Source organism: Engystomops pustulosus, chromosome 10 (assembly GCF_040894005.1).
Source record: "Engystomops pustulosus chromosome 10, aEngPut4.maternal, whole genome shotgun sequence".
In the NCBI taxonomy this organism is placed as follows: Eukaryota; Metazoa; Chordata; class Amphibia; order Anura; family Leptodactylidae; genus Engystomops; species Engystomops pustulosus.
This window is the reverse complement of record NC_092420.1, coordinates 5,566,338-5,586,817: the sequence shown is the minus strand read 5'-3', so window position 1 is coordinate 5,586,817 and position 20,480 is coordinate 5,566,338. Positions and strand designations below refer to the sequence as shown.

The window sequence follows — 20,480 nt, the reverse complement described above, 5'->3', positions numbered from 1 at the left end:
AGACAACGAGCATGTCCCCCCCAGACAACGAGCATGCCCCCCCTAGACAACAAGCATGCCCCCCCTAGACAACGAGCATGTCCCCTAGACAACGAGCATGCCCCCCCCTAGACAACGAGCATGTACCCCCCCCTAGACAACGAGCATGTACCCCCACCTAGACAACGAGAATGTACCCCCACCTAGACAACGACCATGTCCCCCCCTAGACAACGAGCATGTCCCCCCCCCCTAGACAACGAGCATGTCCCCCACCTAGACAACGAGCCTGTCCCCCCCTGTGGCTGCGTGCCCTTTTTTGTGTGTTTGTGTTATTTTTGTCTTCCAGGACCGTGCCTGCTGTGGACTGCTTCCGATTCGAAGGATTACATCGATGACCGACAGTTCTAACAAATAAAATGGTCAACGAGGGTGTGTCTGCGTTTTTTGTTCAATAAAATTTTCTGAAAACGGTGTGATTATTTATTTTTTTGCGACACTCTTCATAGTTTGCCGTAGTACTGGTGCCGGGTAGATGACGGTGCTCATTACTAAGGGCTGGCCTTAGTGTTTGCCTTAATTTTTTTGGCAAATTCACACTAACGCCCATACCATTACCCCGGTACCCACCGCCACCAGGGGTGCCGGGAAGAGCCGGGTACAAACCAGTACCTGACCGTCTATAGATGGTCAGGTGTTGGGGCGGCTGCAGGCTGTTATTGTTGCGCTGGAATAGCCCCCTAACAGTGACCTATCCCAGCTCAGTAATGGCAGGCTGCTGCTGCTTTTTTGTATCAGGCTGATTTGAAAAATAGGGGCACCCCATGCCGTTTTTTCTTCAAATTTTTGACAAAAATATGCGTGGGGTCCCCCCTTTAAAGGGGGCTCCCAGGCTGTTTCCCCCATTTTTACAAAAAAATGGGGGGGAAAAACGGCATGGGGTGCCCCCTATTGTTCGAATCAGCCAGATACAAAAAAGCAGCAGCAGCCTGCTATTACTGAGCTGGGATAGGCCACTGTTAGGGGGCTATTCCAGCGCAACAATAACAGCCTGCAGCCGCCCCACTACCTGACCATCTATAGACGGTCAGGTACTGGTTTGTACCCGGCTCTTCCCGGCACCCCTGGTGGCGGTGGGTACCGGGGTAATGGTATGGGCGTTAGTGTGAATTTGCCAAAAAAATTAAGGCAAACACTAAGGCCAGCCCTTAGTAATGAGCACCGTCACCTAGCCGGCACCACTACTACGGCAAACTATGAAGAGTGTCGCAAAAAAATAAATAATCACACCGTTTTCAGAAAATTTTATTGAACAAAAGACGCAGACACACCCTCGTTGACCATTTTATTTGTTAGAAATGTCGGTCATAGACGTAATCCTTCGAATCCGAAGCAGTCCACAGCAGGCACGGTCCTGGAAGACAAAAATAACACAAACACACAAAAAAGGGCACGCAGCCACAGGGGGGGACAGGCTCGTTGTCTAGGGGTCAGGGGTAGACATGCTCGTTGTCTAGGGGGGGGGGAAATGCTAGTTGTCTAGGGGGGGGACATGCTCGTTGTCTAGGAGTCGGGGGGAGACATGCTCGTTGTCTAGGGGGGGGAATGCTCGTTGTCTGGGGGGGGGGACATGCTCGTTGTCTAGGGGGGGGGCATGCTCGTTGTCTTGGGGGGGGACATGCTCGTTGTCTAGGGGTCAGGGGGAGACATGCTCGTTGTCTAGCAGGGGGAAATGCTCGTTGTCTAGGGGGGGAAATCCTCGTTGTCTAGGGGGGGGACATGCTCGTTGTCGCAGTAAAGGGGAGGGGTCCTATGGAGCGCAGTAAAGGGGAGGGGTCCTATGGAGCGCAGTAAAGGGGAGGGGTCCTATGGAGCGCAGTAAAGGGGAGGGGTCCTATGGAGCGCAGTAAAGGGGAGGGGTCCTATGGAGCGCAGTAAAGGGGAGGGGTCCTATGGAGCGCAGTAAAGGGGAGGAGTCCTATTGAGCGCGCAGTGAAAGCCATAAAAAACACATTTGATATTTTCCTTCCCGCTTCCCAGTACAGGGCCTGGAATATTTAATACTGTCACTAGGAAGTATAATTTGTTACGCAGAAACAGGCCGCACACAGCTCTGTACGTGGAAAAATAAAAAAGTTATTGATTTTTGAAAGTGGGGAGTGAAATATGGAAACGCAAAAATTGTTCCGTCAGAGTAATGGAGCAGGCGGCCGTGTATGACCATTCTGCTCCATTACCGTCATAAAGCGATGACATGGACCTTATGTGGACCCCAACAGACCCCTCATTTTCATGATCTATGGGGGTCACATCACTGAAACCCCCACACATCAGCAGGTTAAGCCCTGTCCTATGGATAGGGCCTAACTTGTATTTGTGGGAAAACCCCTTTAACCCCTTAACGCTCTGCGCCGTAGCTCTACGACGCAGAGAGTATAAGGAGTGTATGAAGAGGGCTCACGGGCTGAGTCTTCTTCATACAAGGTGGGGGGTTTTTTGCAGCTTCGCAGTACACGGCATGTTAAAATAAATAACATTACGGGAAAGTAAAATTTGTTACGCACAAAATAAGCCCTCACACAGCTCTGTACACGGAAAAATGAAAAAGTTATGGATTTTTGAAGTTGGAGAGCGAGAAATGAGAGAAAAACCCTGCGTCCTTAAGGGGTTAAGGGATTAAGTATATGGTACAATAAAAGCAGAATAGAAGGGCACTGGGGGGGTTAGGGATGGGGGCAGGGGGTCTATGGGGGAAAGTGTTTAACCCTTTAGCTGCTGCCTGCAGTCACTGTAGAGTACCTGTTATCACACTGCAGCAGCTGCACACACTCGGCTCTGCTTCATCAGACGAACTTCAGTGAGGAGCAGGAGGAGGTGGGGGCAGGGAGCCATTGATGTAGCAGTGCTGGAGAGTTCCTGCCTGCACGGAGGATGATCCCCTGGGGCTGCTGTGCAGGGGCAGTGCAGAGAACATGACACTCTGCACTGCTCCATCCATCCATCCATCCATGTGCCTGCAAGTGGCAGCCTGAGGACAGGGAGGGCTCTGCCTCCCAGGGGAGGGGATGGGGGAGGTGCCGGCTCTGCAGCAGACAGCCCGGGAGCTGGAGAGGAGGAGGACGCTGTACCCCGCCCCCTGGCTTCTCTGTATCCTGAGCAGGACGGGGGCGGGACTCGGGGGGGGGGGCGGGACTCGGGGGCGGGACAAAACGGAAAAATCCGTGAAACCGCAAAAAAACCGGGACTTTCACTTAACGGTCCGTGCAGGCGGGACAAGGGTTAAAAAACGGGACTGTCCCGCCCAAAACGGGACGGTTGGGAGGTATGAAAAATATCTAAGCTAAAATGTAAACGTTATATTCTACATAACAATCTCTGTACTGTGACATCACTGTGTGTATTATCCCTGTACTGTGACATCACTGTGTGTATTATCCTTGTACTGTGACATCGCTGTGTGTATTATCCCTGTACTGTGACATCACTGTGTGTATTATCCCTGTACTGTGACATCACTGTGTGTATTATCCCTGTACTGTGACATCGCTGTGTGTATTATCCCTGTACTGTGACATCACTGTGTGCATTGCCTTTGTACTGTGACATCACTGTGTGTATTACCCCTGTACTGTGACATCACTGTGTGTATTACCCCTGTACTGTGACATCACTGTGTGTATTATCTCTGTACTGTGACATCACTCTGTGTATTATCCCTGTACTGTGACATCACTGTGTGTAGTATCTCTGTACTGTGACATCGCTGTGTGTATTATCCCTGTACTGTGACATCGCTGTGTGTATTATCCCTGTACTGTGACATCAGTGTGTGTATTATCCCTGTACTGTGACATCACTGTGTGTATTATCTCTGTACTGTGACATCACTGTGTGTATTATCCCTGTACTGTGACATCACTGTGTGTATTATCCTGTACTGTGACATCGCTGTGTGTATTATCCCCTGTACTGTGACATCACTGTGTGTATTATCTCTGTACTGTGACATCACTGTGTGTATTATCTCTGTACTGTGACATCGCTGTGTGTATTATCCCTGTACTGTGACATCACTGTGTGTATTATCCTGTACTGTGACATCGCTGTGTGTATTATCCCCTGTACTGTGACATCACTGTGTGTATTATCTCTGTACTGTGACATCACTGTGTGTATTATCTCTGTACTGTGACATCGCTGTGTGTATTATCCCTGTACTGTGACATCACTGTGTGTATTACCCCTGTACTGTGACATCACTGTGTGTATTACCCCTGTACTGTGACATCACTGTGTGTATTATCCCTGTACTGTGACATCACTGTGTGTATTATCTCTGTGCTGTGACATCGCTGTGTGTATTATCCCTGTGCTGTGACATCGCTGTGTGTATTATCCCTGTACTGTGACATCACTGTGTGTATTATCCCTGTGCTGTGACATCACTGTGTGTATTATCCCTGTACTGTGACATCACTGTGTGTATTATCCCTGTACTGTGACATCACTGTGTGTATTATCCCTGTACTGTGACATCACTGTGTGTATTATCTCTGTAGTGTGACATCACTGTGTGTAGTATCCCTGTACTGTGACATCACTGTGTGTATTATCCCTGTACTGTGACATCACTGTGTGTATTATCCCTGTACTGTGACATCACTGTGTGTATTATCCCTGTACTGTGACATCACTGTGTGTATTATCCCTGTACTGTGACATCACTGTTTGTATTATCCCTGTACTGTGACATCACGGTGTGTATTACCCCTGTACTGTGACATCACTGTGTGTACTATCCCTGTACTGTGACATCGCTGTGTGTATTATCCCTGTACTGTGACATCACTGTGTGTATTATCTCTGTACTGTGACATCACTGTGTGTATTATCCCCTGTACTGTGACATCACTGTGTGTATTATCTCTGTACTGTGACATCACTGTGTGTATTATCCCTGTACTGTGAAATCACTGTGTGTATTATCCCCTGTACTGTGACATCACTGAGTGTATTATCCCTGTACTGTGACATCACTGAGTGTATTATCCCTGTACTGTGACATCGCTGTGTGTATTACCCCTGTACTGTGACATCACTGTGTGTATTATCTCTGTACTGTGACATCACTGTGTGTATTACCCCTGTACTGTGACATCACTGTGTGTATTATCCCTGTACTGTGACATCACTGTGTGTATTATCCCTGTACTGTGACATCACTGTGTGTATTATCCCTGTACTGTGACATCACTGTGTGTATTATCCCTGTACTGTGACATCACTGTGTGTATTATCTCTGTACTGTGACATCACTGTGTGTATTATCCCTGTACTGTGACATCGCTGTGTGTATTATCCCTGTACTGTGACATCACTGTGTGTATTATCCCTGTACTGTGACATCACTGTGTGTATTATCCTGTACTGTGACATCACTGTGTGTATTATCCTGTACTGTGACATCACTGTGTGTATTATCCCTGTACTGTGACATCACTGTGTGTATTATCCTGTACTGTGACATCACTGTGTGTATTATCCCTGTACTGTGACATCACTGTGTGTATTATCCCTGTACTGTGACATCACTGTGTGTATTATCCTGTACTGTGACATCACTGTGTGTATTATCTCTGTAGTGTACGGGTGCTGGTCCTGTCAGGCTGCTGGCGGGTGCTGGATGGAGACCTGGGTGGGGCTCTCCTCTATGAATGTGCACAGAATCCAGGCTTGAACAGATCTGGGATCTGGGCTACAATGTTGCTTATTTGTATTGTTATTTTTATTATTTGTATTTCATCCTTATCAGTGCTACAATGTTACCATAGAATTGTTTGATGCAATGTGTCAGTTGTCCTGATATTTTCTATTACATTTATGTCTGTATATACAGGGTGTGTACATATATATATTCACACAGGATGATTCTATACATCTTGATGCTATTTGTCTCCCCAGCGCCTATAGACCCTCCCATCCTGATAATGATGTTCCTTATACATCCCCCGCCCCATCCCCCTGCCCCAGGACCCTCCTCACATTCCTGCACTGGAGAGGCCACACAACTCATTTCCCCATAGCTGGAGGGGAGTCTCCGCCACTGCTGAGGGTTTGGAACATTAGTCTGGTCGCCTCTTTCAAGGTACGGTGTGTATAGATGCAGCAGAGCTCAGTTTGTTATTGGGCGTAACTTGGAGTCTTGTATTTCTTGGGGGTTTTACATGGGACTGCAGGCGGGGCTCTCTGTATTATCTCCATAAGAAACTGTTCAGCTCTGCTACATCCAGAGCTTGGTGGCTCAGAGTTGTGGCCCTGTTCTCATTGGAGACTCATTTGGCTAGCAGGTTATGCTGGGGGTTGTAGTTCTGTAGCTTTGGGAGGGGCCCGCCCTGCACCTCCAGCTTGTGAATGTCTGTGCTCAGTGGAGCCGCTCACATGATGGTGTTTATCTCGGGTCTGATCCTGTTCCTGTCTGTGTCCCTTTACCATAGTGGTCATAGAGATATCGCCCACGCGTGCTCTGCGTGTGCTCTGCGTGTGCTCTGCGTGTGCTCTGCGTGTGTTCTGCGTGTGCTCCGTATTTGCAGAGCAGTTGCTCAACCTCAACAGGTTTGGATGAGATAGTGACGTTATTTCCCATATACTGATAAGCCACATGCCACAAAATCTGTCCCGGATCCCGTGTCTGGCGTCTGAGAACGTGTTTATACTGTAGGGAGGGGATCCGGGCGCGGTGATGTCATGTACATGTGGGGCAGGTTATGGCGCTTCCGCAGACTATTCTCCTGAACTGAAATGTTCTGCAGGATGTAACTTTCTTTGTAGAAGGCGGGACAATGCAGGTTTTGACCTGCAATGGGAAACTTAATGCTAGGGGTGCACACAGGACGGCCGTGGCCTATGCAGGGGTCACCTGCCTCTTAAAGGGGTTGTCCGACTTTATTAAAAACTCTGAAGGTGGGCTGTCCTCCTCCGGCACTCCCGTTTTTTGGAGCCGGGCCCTTATTTATATAGCACACACAGATTACGCAGCGATGCACAGAGTTTGCCAAATCAGTCCCTGTCCCCAATGGGGCTCACAATCTAATCAACCTACCAGTATGAGTGTGGGAGGAAACCGGAGGACCCGGAGAAAACCCACGCAAACACGGAGAGAACATACAAGCCCTTGTTTGTTTACAGGGACAGGCACGCCCGTCCCCTGGCCCAGTGCTGTAAACAAACGGGCACACCTCCCAAAGGACGGCGGAGCTGGAGACTAAGAGCGCCGGGGGAGGTAAGTCACCCTATCCAACCACCTCCAGAGTTTTTAAGGAAGTCGGACAACCCCTTTAATGTGTATAAAGATTTGATGTCTCCATATCTGTAACCTTGTGTGTATTTAGAGGTTGTCCCCTCTTCCACAAGTGCTATGTATTTCCCTAGAGATCCTTGGTGTATGTTGTTAGTAGCAGCAGGACTGTGATGTTTCAGGATTGTGGCTTCTCCAAATGCACTGCTGTGATCCCTGCAGCCATTGTTAGGTGAGACGTGTTATCAGACCTTTATGTATGTTGTTAGGAACAGCAGAACTGTGAAATATTGTTTTATAAAAATATTGTTTTTATATTCCATTGAATATATTGAATATATAAATATTGAAGCTTCTTATAGTGCACAGGGGGTGTGTCCTCACACTGCTGTGCTCTTAGCTTTTTGGCTATAATCAGGACCCTCTCTTCTAATTGTTTGTTTGACTATGTTTTTATTTTTATTATCTCCTAAGTGACTTTTGTAGCATTTAACAAGGAGTCTTCTACAGCTTTTACTCCGAGCTGTCAAGTGAAGATGGAGGTGTCTAGTACATAGAGCTCAGCAGTGTGAGGACACACCCCCAGTGCACTTGGAGAAGCTCCAATCCTGAATTATAAATCCATATACATAACACTGGTTGCAGAGAGCACAGAGAACAGAAGTGTGAGGTCTGATTACACATCTCTCCAGGTACAATACATAACACTGGCTGCAGAGAGCACAGAGCACAGCAGTGTGAGGTCTGATTACACATCTCTCCAGGGACAATACATAACACTGGCTGCAGAGAGCACAGAGCACAGCAGTGTGAGGTCTGATTACACATCTCTTCAGGGACAATACATAACACTGGCTGCACAGAGCACAGAGCACAGCAGTGTGAGGTCTGATTACACATCTCTCCAGGGACAATACATAACACTGGCTGCAGAGAGCACAGAGCACAGCAGTGTGAGGCCTGATTACACATCTCTCCAGGGATAATACATAATACTGGCTGCAGAGAGCACAGAGCACAGCAGTGTTAGGTCTGATTACACATCTCTCCAGGGACAATACATAGCACTGGCTGCAGAGAGCACAGAGCACAGCAGTGTGAGGTCTGATTACACATCTCTCCAGGAACAATACATAACACTGGCTGCAGAGAGCACAGAGCACAGCAGTGTGAGGTCTGATTACACATCTCTCCAGGGACAATACATAACACTGGCTGCAGAGAGCACAGAGCACAGCAGTGTGAGGTCTGATTACACATCTCTCCAGGGACATAAAACTGGCTGCCCAGAGCACAGCAGTGTGAGTTCTGATTACACATCTCTCCAGGGACAATACATAACACTGGCCGGAGAGAGCACAGAGCACAGCAGTGTGAGGTCTGATTACACATCTCTCCAGGGACAATACATAACACTGGCTGCAGAGAGCACAGAGCACAGCAGTGTGAGGTCTGATTACACATCTCTCCAGGGACATAAAACTGGCTGCAGAGAGCACAGAGCACAGCAGTGTGAGGTCTGATTACACATCTCTCCAGGGACAATACATGACACTGGCTGCAGAGAGCACAGAGCACAGCAGTGTGAGGTCTGATTACACATCTCTCCAGGGACAATACATAACACTGGCTGTAGAGAGCACAGAGCACAGCAGTGTGAGGTCTGATTACACATCTCTGCAGGGACAATACATTACACTTGCTGCAGAGAGCACAGAGCACAGCAGTGTGAGGTCTGATTACACATCTCTCCAGGGACAATACATAACACTGGCTGCAGAGAGCACAGAGCACAGCAGTGTGAGGTCTGATTACACATCTCTGCAGGGACAATACATTACACTTGCTCCCGCCTTTGTTACCATACTGATACAAGAGACATTTTTGCTTCTGCTTTTTCTATAATAATCCATAAGCTTCTGTCCAGATTGGGTGTAACTGTAACAGATCCCCAGCTGTGACAAATTAAGTCTGTGCTGATTTGTGGCTCCTCGCAATGTGCAGTTTTGAAGTTGATGCGCAGCAGATCTGCTTCTGTGTGACAATACGTCACCCTCTATATTGTGTCAGTCGTGATTGTAGGTTTCACATTCTACTCGGGGACCAGGAGGCTCAGGATGAACAGCGTTGGGGAGAGAGTACAGTAATCAGAGGCCGCGCCCCGACCACTGGGGTAATCTGATCGGCCTTGGGGAAAGGTTATGTATTTATAGCGGGGGTCAGTGTGCACGAGCTGGAGACTGGTGACACCTGCGCTCGCTGTCACTGATATGTTCTTGTGTGAGGTCTCATCTTATACTGGGTGTACAGCGCCCCCAATAAACTCCAGGAGAAGCGCTGAACTACATAATACCAGGCTACAGGTGTAGCTATGCAGATGTAGCAACGTGGAGGGTGTAGTCCCCATGCATCATAAACCCTGCAGTAATATGACTGATTGGAAAACATAGACCTGCAGTCCCATGTAACCGGACACGGCTATTATATACCTGATCTAATCTCTGACCGCATCACTCAGCGCCAAGAGACTCCAGGGGGAAAACCAAATGCAGTGCAAACATTTTTAGAGTGTTAGATTACCGCAGCCACAATCACAGGGAGTTTCTCACATACAGATTATACACCACCACTAGGGGGAGCTCACTACATACACATTATACACCACCGCTAGGGGGAGATCACTACATACACATTATACACCACCACTAGGAGGAGATCACTACATACACATTATACACCACCACTAGGAGGAGATCACTACATACACATTATACACCACCACTAGGGGGAGATCACTACATACACATTATACACCACCACTAGGAGGAGATCACTACATACACATTATACACCACCACTAGGGGGAGATCACTACATACACATTATACACCACCACTAGGGGGAGATCACTACATACACATTATACACCACCACTAGGAGGAGATCACTACATACAGATTATACACCACCACTAGGAGGAGCTCACTACATACACATTATACACCACCACTAGGAGGAGATCACTACATACAGATTATACATCACCACTAGGGGGACATCACTACATACACATTATACACCACCACTAGGAGGAGATCACTACATACACATTATACACCACCACTAGGGGGAGATCACTACATACACATTATACACCACCACTAGGGGGAGATCACTACATACACATTATACACCACCACTAGGAGGAGATCACTACATACACATTATACACCACCACTAGGAGGAGATCACTACATACACATTATACACCACCACTAGGGGGAGATCACTACATACACATTATACACCACCACTAGGGGGAGATCACTACATACAGATTATACACCACCACTAGGGGGAGATCACTACATACACATTATACACCGCCACTAGGAGGAGATCACTACATACACATTATACACCGCCACTAGGGGGAGATCACTACATACACATTATATACCACCACTAGGGGGAGATCACTACATACACATTATACACCACCACTAGGGGGAGATCACTACATACACATTATACACCACCACTAGGGGGAGATCACTACATACAGATTATACACCACCACTAGGAGGAGATCACTACATACAGATTATACACCACCACTAGGAGGAGATCACTACATACAGATTATACACCACCACTAGGGGGAGATCACTACATACACATTATACACCACCACTAGGGGGAGATCACTACATACACATTATACACCACCACTAGGGGGAGATCACTACATACACATTATACACCACCACTAGGAGGAGATCACTACATACACATTATACACCACCACTAGGAGGAGATCACTACATACACATTATACACCACCACTAGGAGGAGATCACTACATACACATTATACACCACCACTAGGAGGAGATCACTACATACACATTATACACCACCACTAGGGGGAGATCACTACATACACATTATACACCACCACTAGGGGGAGATCACTACATACACATTATACACCACCACTAGGAGGAGATCACTACATACACATTATACACCACCACTAGGAGGAGATCACTACATACACATTATACACCACCACTAGGAGGAGATCACTACATACACATTATACACCACCACTAGGAGGAGATCACTACATACACATTATACACCACCACTAGGAGGAGATCACTACATACACATTATACACCACCACTAGGGGGAGATCACTACATACACATTATACACCACCACTAGGAGGAGATCACTACATACAGATTATACACCACCACTAGGGGGAGATCACTACATACACATTATACACCACCACTAGGGGGAGATCACTACATACACATTATACACCACCACTAGGGGGAGATCACTACATACAGGTTATACACCACCACTAGGGGGAGCTCACTACATACAGATTATACACCACCACTAGGGGGAGATCACTACATACAGATTATACACCACCACTAGGGGGAGATCACTACATACACATTATACACCACCACTAGGGGGAGATCACTACATACAGATTATACACCACCACTAGGGGGAGATCACTACATACACATTATACACCGCCACTAGGGGGAGATCACTACATACAGATTATACACCACCACTAGGGGGAGATCACTACATACAGATTATACACCACCACTAGGGGGAGATCACTACATACACATTATATACCACCACTAGGGGGAGATCACTACATACACATTATACACCACCACTAGGGGGAGATCACTACATACAGATTATACACCACCACTAGGAGGAGATCACTACATACAGATTATACACCACCACTAGGAGGAGATCACTACATACAGATTATACACCACCACTAGGGGGAGATCACTACATACACATTATACACCACCACTAGGGGGAGATCACTACATACACATTATACACCACCACTAGGGGGAGATCACTACATACACATTATACACCACCACTAGGAGGAGATCACTACATACACATTATACACCACCACTAGATGTATACAGCTATGATTTTCTTTCTATTTTAGGTTTACAAGTCTGTTTGTATTTTTTTGATCCCATGTTTTTTGCTGAGTTAATTGCAGAGAAGTTTATTGTGAAAAACGGATGTGAGAGAAGTGTCTCCTGGGGGATGCTAATGGTGTTATTAGTAGAGGAAAGATGTTGTGCAGATTCCACCGCGCCCCATTCTGCAGCTTTTAGGACAATGGATCTGGCATGAGGGGTGGGATTGTCCTGCTCTTTGCTCACATACCGGTTCTTCCGGTCCGGCTGGATCAATGTCTGAGCGTTTCTTGTCCACAGTCTCCCATGTGCGGTTATTACTGGAGCAATATAACAGACATTGGGGCACATTTACTTAACCGGTCCCATGGCACGCCCTCTAAATTGTGTCACATGGAGGCCAGCGCAGCACAAAAAGGGTTGTATTGGACACAATCACAGCGCACCCACTACTTAAATACCCATGCAAGCAATTTTACCATTGCAGATCGGGCACATTCCGAAAAATGTGCCCCATTATCTACCCAGCGAGATAATTGTGTCCGGTCCGTGGCTGCTGGAGGAGTCCTATCTCTTACCATCTCATCACTATTGCAGCAGTTGTAAGGCGAGACTTAACATCACGCTCCCCCTGCTGGTCACAGAGGGAAGGTTCTGTCTCTAAAATTGAGGAAAAAATTGTGATATTATGATTATTTACTTTTTTTTAGTAAATTGGAACCATGGAAATGCCAAATTATGGACAACCTGCCCCCCCTTTCCAGCCAGGATACCCCATGAACCCTGGTAAGGTCACATGATTACATATAGATGATGGGAATGTACACTGCAGATCCATGTGTTAAGTACATGATTGTCCTTCCATTGAGTCATTGCTTAGTCAGTGCATCCACCACCTGGCGTACAGCATCTCCCTACTGAGTGGAAGGCTGGGGGACACACATGCCGCACAGCCCATTCCCTGCACTCTGCAGGGAAGCCAATCAGATTCGCTTTTTTGCCCAAGTTCAATGCACTCTGCTCCTCTCCTGACACGCAGGGCAAGAAGCTATTCCTATTGGCTGCTTTGTAAAGAGGATCACTATGCAGAGACCTGGCTGTGACTGAGCGTGTGTGTCCACCAGCTCTTGGCTCATGATGTGGACGTGCACATATACACTGTGAACACCAGGTGGCGCCAGTCTGCAGAATTTGACTACTTACAGCCTGTAACCATGGAGACACAGAACATTATAGAATTGGCTACATTTTATATTGGATGCATAAATATTCAAGCCCATTAACAAAGAAAATGTTTGCTTACAAAAGTTTACGAAAAGTTTTATTTTATGTTGTAAAAGGCAATAACATGAGTAGTAAATGTACATGCACCCTGTATACGAGCCATAAGCTGTGAATCTCTGCTCTCTCCTATGTGACTCCAGCGATGCCTCCAGGGGCCCCCTACCCTCCTGCTGGGAACCCCGCTGTGGCCCCAGGCTATTACCCCTCTGTGAACACAAGTGCCCTGGCCCCCCAGGTGGCACCATACCCCAATTTTAATGGCATCCCCGGCTATGAAGGGGTGGGCGGTGGGAGCAATGGTGAGTAATTCCTCTAAGGAACTTGTTTTTTATCATTTTTGCATAAGACTATTTATTGCCCCTTAAAGGGGCGTCTCCTTCTCTCTGTGTCATATATCTATCTATATTTATGTAAATATATATATAGGAGGTTGGGGCAGCAGTACACATAATATATATATATATATCATTATTTGTAGTGTTTCCCCAACCTCCTCAAATCCCAAGAAGGGGTATTCCCTGGATTTGTCCTGCAGCTCTGTGAGAGCGGTGGCCCCTCTATTTAAGGATGGTGGACCCCTCCACCTTATGTTGTAATCGGGGACCCCCTTTTAGCTGGGATAAATGTATATAAATGCATCTTTGTTGGTCTCCTGTCATTTGTAAGATTTCTGCAGTCTCTCAATGAAAGGTTATACTTTGAAAACAGCCATAAAGATTTCAAACAGCTGAGGGTTTGTTGCAATTGAATCCAGTGTAGACAAACGTCTGTGAATTAAACTGTCTGCCATATCTTATCCACACTGATACATTGGGGCTTATTTACTAAGGGTCAGCAGACGTACTTTTGTCGGACTATCCAATGTTTTCAAGTTTTGCGCGGCCATGAGAGGGGATTGCGTCCCACGCGATTGGATTACTGCACTGCTTTCCTACGACAGAAATTGGGGCAGGGTCCATCGGACGATCCAACTCATTCAGACTGAGCGTGGGATTTAACATTCAAATTGTGTTGCATCCAGTGCACTTACATGCAGCAGGAAGAAGAAGGTGAACTCCGGGGACCTGAGCGGGGAAGCGACACATGCAGGATATCGGGGGCACGATCTTATTGAATCGCGGCACAGGACATTATACACAGACAACGGGGCACATTTACTTACCTGTCTGAGGAGTTCAACTGAAGTGCATTCTTCCAACGATAATGCACCATGCCGCGATTGACTAAGATTGTGCGTCCGATATCCTGCATGTGTCGCTTCCCCGCTCAGGTCCCCGGAGTTCACCTTCTTCTTCCTGGTGCATGTAAGTGCATTGTCCGTGTATAATGCGCTGTGCGGGGAGTCACTAAGATCCTGCGCCCGATATCCTGCATGTGACGCTTCCCCACTCAGGTCCCCGGAGTTCACCTTCTTCTTCCCGGTGCATGTAAGTGCATTGTCCGTGTATAACGCGCTGTGCAGGGAGTCACTAAGATCCTGCGCCCGATATCCTGCATGTGTCGCTTCCCCGCTCAGGTCCCCGGAGTTCACCTTCTTCTTCCTGGTGCATGTAAGTGCATTGTCCGTGTATAATGCGCTGTGCGGGGAGTCACTAAGATCCTGCGCCCGATATCCTGCATGTGACGCTTCCCCACTCAGGTCCCCGGAGTTCACCTTCTTCTTCCCGGTGCATGTAAGTGCATTGTCCGTGTATAACGCGCTGTGCAGGGAGTCACTAAGATCCTGCCCCGATATCCTGCATGTGTCGCTTCCCCGCTCAGGTCCCCGGAGTTCACCTTCTTCTTCCTGGTGCATGTAAGTGCATTGTCCGTGTATAATGCGCTGTGCGGGGAGTCACTAAGATCCTGCACCTGATATCCTGCATGTGTCGCTTCACTGCTCAGGTCCCTGGAGTTCACCTTCTTCTTCCTGGTGCATGTAAGTGCATTGTCCGTGTATAATGCGCTGTGCGGGGAGTCACTAAGATCGTGCGCCCGATATCCTGCATGTGTCGCTTCCCCGCTCAGGTCCCCGGAGTTCACCTTCTTCTTCCTGGTGCATGTAAGTGCATTGTCCGTGTATAATGCACTGTGCGGGGAGTCACTAAGATCCTGCGCCCGATATCCTGCATGTGTCACTTCCCCGCTCAGGTCCCCGGAGTTCACCTTCTTCTTCCTGGTGCATGTAAGTGCATTGTCCGTGTATAATGCGCTGTGCGGGGAGTCACTAAGATCCTGCGCCCGATATCCTGCATGTGTCGCTTCCCCGCTCAGGTCCCCGGAGTTCACCTTCTTCTTCCTGGTGCATGTAAGTGCATTGTCCGTGTATAATGCGCTGTGCGGGGAGTCACTAAGATCCTGCATGTGTCGCTTCCCCGCTCAGGTCCCCGGAGTTCACCTTCTTCTTCCTGGTGAATGTAAGTGCATTGTCCATGTATAATGCGCTGTGTGGGGAGTCACTAAGATCCAGCGCCCGATATCCTGCATGTGTCGCTTCCCCGCTCAGGTCCCCGGAGTTCACCTTCTTCTTCCTGGTGCATGTAAGTGCTTGGACTTGCGGCACAATTTTAATGTTAAATCCCGCGCTCAGTTCGAATCAGTCGCATCGTCTGACGATACCCCCCCCCCCATTTCTGTCGCATGATAGATTGTGCCAAAATCGGATCGCATGCGACACAATCCCCTTCTAAATACCTGTCCCAGCAGCGCAATCCCCAATCCGTTGGAGTCTAGTCTCTTTCTCAGAGTGTTGTCAATGACTGCAGCTTCCTATAGTATTTCTGAGCTGTGAGACGGAGATCTTAGATTTTGTGATAAATGTACAAGAAAGGGAATATTACTGTAACTTGTCTCCCTATAAATGAGTGGACCCGTCAGTCTTACACTCTGTGTTTTTGGCCGTCATTTGAGGGGCACAGCCCTGACCTGATGTGATGTCTTTTTATTCCAGATGGTAAATTCTTACCTCCCCCACCGGCCTACGGACCAGATCCTGGCAGCGCCCCCGCGCCGACAAACAGGGACTGGACGTAAGTTACTGCTGTGACATTGTATGACAGATGTATATAGGATGTGTCCTGTGATGTATGGGAGATGCCCGTATGTAGATCTCTGGGGTGGGGGCTGTGCCCTGTGATGTATGGGGAATGCCCTTATATAGGTCTCTGGGGTGGGTGCTGTGTCCTGTAATGTATAGGCGGGTTCCCTGATATAGGTCCCTGGTTAGTGAGGGCTGTGTCCTGTGATGTATGGGAGATGCCTGTATGTAGATCTCTGGGGTGGGGGCTGTGTCCTGTGATGTATGGGAGATGCCTGTATGTAGATCTCTGGGGTGGGGGCTGTGTCCTGTGATGTATGGGAGATGCCTGTATGTAGATCTCTGGGGTGGGGGCTGTGTCCTGTGATGTATGGGAGATGCCTGTATGTAGATCTCTGGGGTGGGGGCTGTGTCCTGTGATGTATGGGAGATGCCTGTATGTAGATCTCTGGGGTGGGGGCTGTGTCCTTTGATGTATAGGCGGGTTCCCTGATATAGGTCCCTGGTTAGTGAGGGCTGTGTCCTGTGAAGTAAGGGGGGTCCGCTGATATAGGTCTTTGGGGAGGGGGCTGTGTCCTGTATTGTATGGGGGAGTCTGCTGATATAGGTCTTTGGGGAGGGGGCTGTGTCCTGTATTGTATGGGGGAGTCTGCTGATATAGGTCTTTGGGGAGGGGGCTGTGTCCTGTGAAGTATGGGAGATGCCCGTATGTAGATCTCTGGGGTGGGGGCTGTGTCCTTTGATGTATAGGCGGGTTCCCTGATATAGGTCCCTGGTTAGTGAGGGCTGTGTCCTGTGAAGTATGGGGGGTCGGCTGATATAGGTCTTTGGGGAGGGGGCTGTGTCCTGTGATGTATGGGGGATGCCCGTATATAGGTCTTTGGGGAGGGGGACTGTGTCCTGTGATTAGTTATATAGCGACATCAAATTTTGTAGCGCTTTACAAATCAGGATTTATCATTATGTATGGGGGGTGCCCTGATATAGGTGGTGGGGGGCTGTGTCCTGTTATGTAGAGGTTTCTATAAGTGGGCTTAGCAGGTAGATACCGCTGAGGAGCCCCTTAGACCTTGTGCCCTGGTGGGTACAATATAGGGGGCCCATGCAGCCAATGGGAAGGGGCCTATATCCTATATAATTTCAGACGGTAAATGTGTTAGAAAGTTACTGACCTCCGTCTGCTCGGCGCCTTCCTTGTACTTTTCCAGGATTCCGTCCATCAATCAGGAAGCGGCCAAGCAGGCGCTGCTGGACTACGTGAGCGGTCAGTGTTGTTACGGCTCGTCCCCAGCGGAGGAGATGGAAATTACTCAGCTCAGGCCATTCAACACCTATCGGGTCAGTGCTGCCCCCTATGTTCCTGGTGGAGTTAGCTGCTCGGAGTGAGGAATGATATCATATTGGTGGTTGTCTTATTCCTGGCACTTCCACTTATCTTTAATGTGCACAAGATCTGTAGCCTTTTCACCCCCAACTAGCACAGCGCCATATGTTGTATAGTGGCCATGTTCAGTATTACAGTTCAGCCCCAATAACTTGGATGGGACTGAGCAGCAGGCGATGTGATGGACAGACATGACAGCACAATGGTAGCACATTACAGTCTGGCAGGGGTGCTGGGGGTCATCCACCACCAATCTGATATTGATCAATAAATGATATCATGGAATTCACCTTTAATCCCTTTTCTTTAGTATCGCCTGGAAACCTTTACAGAGTCTCGTTCATGTGAATGGGTGACGAAGCCACTGACTGGTAAGTACATGGGATGTATGGCACGGGTCTGGGAAAGCTGGGTGACCATGTCTCAGTGACAACCAATATGGCTGCCATTATAAGTTTAAACCGTCCACTCATTTTTCATTGCAGGGGGCGCTCTAGACTCTCCTGACAAAGGTCCAGCACCTCAGCCCTGGGAAGTCCATGTCAAAACCCCAACTCTATTCCATGATGAAACTGAAAAACTGCCTGTTCCTCATACGACCAGCAAGAAGGTAATAACTTGTGATCTCTCCTCGCAGCCCTCCAGGAGAGAGGAGACGTCTGATCATCTCATCTTGTCTTCTAGTCCTGCCAGGAGTGTAACGGGAAAGGGAAGATCATCTGCCAGACGTGTAATGGGAACAGCAGGGTGAGTGTGGAGGGATGTAGGATCAGGGACCTGCCAGCAGGGGGAGCCCAGGAGAATTGTAACAATATTGATATTAAATGGATACATTGGGCCACATGTATCAGGACCAGCGCAGGGGCGGCAGATTCATTAAAAGTGGCGCAATGGGGCAGATTTACTTACCCGGTCCATTCGCGATCCAGAGGCGCTTTCTCCGTCGAGGATTCGGGTCTTCTGGCGATTCACTAAGGTAGTGCGCCCGATGCCCACCAGGTGTCGCCGCTGCGCTGAGGTCCGTCGGAGTTCACTGGAGTTCACCATCCTATCTTGGGTGCAGGTAAGTGTGTGTCAGGCGACACATTTTTTTTAAAAAAAGTTCTGCGGTTTTTCCGAATCCGTCGGGTTTTCCGTCGGCCCCCGATTTCCATCGCGTGCATGCCCGCGCCGATGCGCCACCATCCGATCGGTGCGCCAAAACCCTGGGGCAATTCGGCGCAAATCTGTCATTTTGGGAAACCCGACGAAAAAGAGTGATTCGGGCCCTAAGTAAATGACCCCCAATGTCTTCATAAATCTGGCGCCCCCTGCACTCCAGGGGAAGTGTGACTCAACTTATTTTGGTGGACCTTTAACGTAGAGCATTCGGCACAATTCTGGCACAGACACTATATACACATGTACAAGCAGTTTCCACGTTCTTTTCAGTGCAGTCAGACAGAAAACTGGCGCAAACACCTTAATAAATGTGGCCCAATGTATAGATGATGTACAGTTATGTATTGCAATGTGATATATAAGGGATAATACACCATATATAATATATATAATGCTGATGGGGTGTAATCTATTCTGTATTGTGCATTTATTTGTTTATAATGTATTTTATCCTCTAATATGTTTCTTCTGCTTTTAGATGAAATGTGGGGACTGTAATGGATCTGGGAAGCGATCGGAGGAGGAGTGCATGAACTGCAATGGGACTGGGTCTATGGGGTATGTAGTGTGCAGGGGGCTACACTCCGGCTCTAGTGGATACCTGAATGCAGCGCTGGCCCTATAAGTACTGCCCTTAGATAAACAAACGTGGCTTTCAATGCTACAGGAGCCGTGGCAAAGTATTTGCACCCCTTACATCAGACCCATAGCTCCTTCAATACCAATACATTATCATGTATTCAGGTATCTGATCCCTTGGTCTCCCTCTACCCTGATGGCACCAGTTTGACCCAATGACCCACTTCGCTGCTAATATCTGATCATGTGCTTGTATGCTTGATGTATTGTTTTTGCTGTATCTAAACGGCAGATTTTTAATTTTTTAAAAATTTTATCCAATTGTAGATGCAGAACCTGCAACCAGACCAATGTCCAGACGTGTCCCGGCTGCAGTGGGAAGGGCCAGGTGATGACCTTCATCGAGCTGACTGTGACCTGGTGAGGACATGACCGTGGTTAAGGCGGCTTTCACACAGTCGTAGACTCATAGCATGAGCGAGCCTAGCAGAGCGCGCTGGAGAGGAGGAGGAGGAGGAGGGAGCGCTGCTACCCCTCTCCATAGCGAAGCATGGCGCCCGCCCGGAAACGCGTGGATAAAGCACACTCTACAGTAGCTTTTCCCAATGCACGGTGCCACATGTGCCACCGCCGGGCACCATAGTCTTCTATGGGGATGTATCTGCCGCAAATTTGATAAACTCTCACAAAAGTAAATTGTATATACGCTCCCACAATACTCATATGAAAGGGCCATAAGGAATGACACATAACAGAGCAGCTGTATTATATAAGGAGCGGCTCA

The 20,480-nt window shown here is 48.1% G+C and overlaps 2 protein-coding genes across 2 annotated transcripts in view; one reads left to right on the top strand and one right to left on the bottom strand.

The window, feature by feature from the left end:
- The window catches only part of LOC140104261 (protein SSUH2 homolog), a 56,402-nt gene extending 53,417 nt beyond the window's left edge, over positions 1-2,985 (bottom strand). The window contains exon 1 of the mRNA XM_072127726.1: positions 2,779-2,985. The gene's annotated coding sequence lies outside the window, so the exon portion shown is untranslated. The remainder of the gene's footprint in view (positions 1-2,778) is intronic.
- A 2,988-nt stretch (positions 2,986-5,973) lies between these two features.
- Positions 5,974-20,480, top strand: part of LOC140104700 (uncharacterized) — a 38,102-nt gene continuing 23,595 nt past the window's right edge. The window contains exons 1-10 of the mRNA XM_072128344.1: positions 5,974-6,124; positions 12,983-13,058; positions 13,697-13,855; positions 16,486-16,564; positions 17,781-17,910; positions 18,267-18,327; positions 18,442-18,566; positions 18,641-18,703; positions 19,596-19,675; positions 20,024-20,116. Of these exons, the coding sequence (XP_071984445.1) occupies positions 12,995-13,058; positions 13,697-13,855; positions 16,486-16,564; positions 17,781-17,910; positions 18,267-18,327; positions 18,442-18,566; positions 18,641-18,703; positions 19,596-19,675; positions 20,024-20,116 (854 nt within the window). The 5' untranslated portion in view covers positions 5,974-6,124; positions 12,983-12,994. The remainder of the gene's footprint in view (positions 6,125-12,982; positions 13,059-13,696; positions 13,856-16,485; positions 16,565-17,780; positions 17,911-18,266; positions 18,328-18,441; positions 18,567-18,640; positions 18,704-19,595; positions 19,676-20,023; positions 20,117-20,480) is intronic.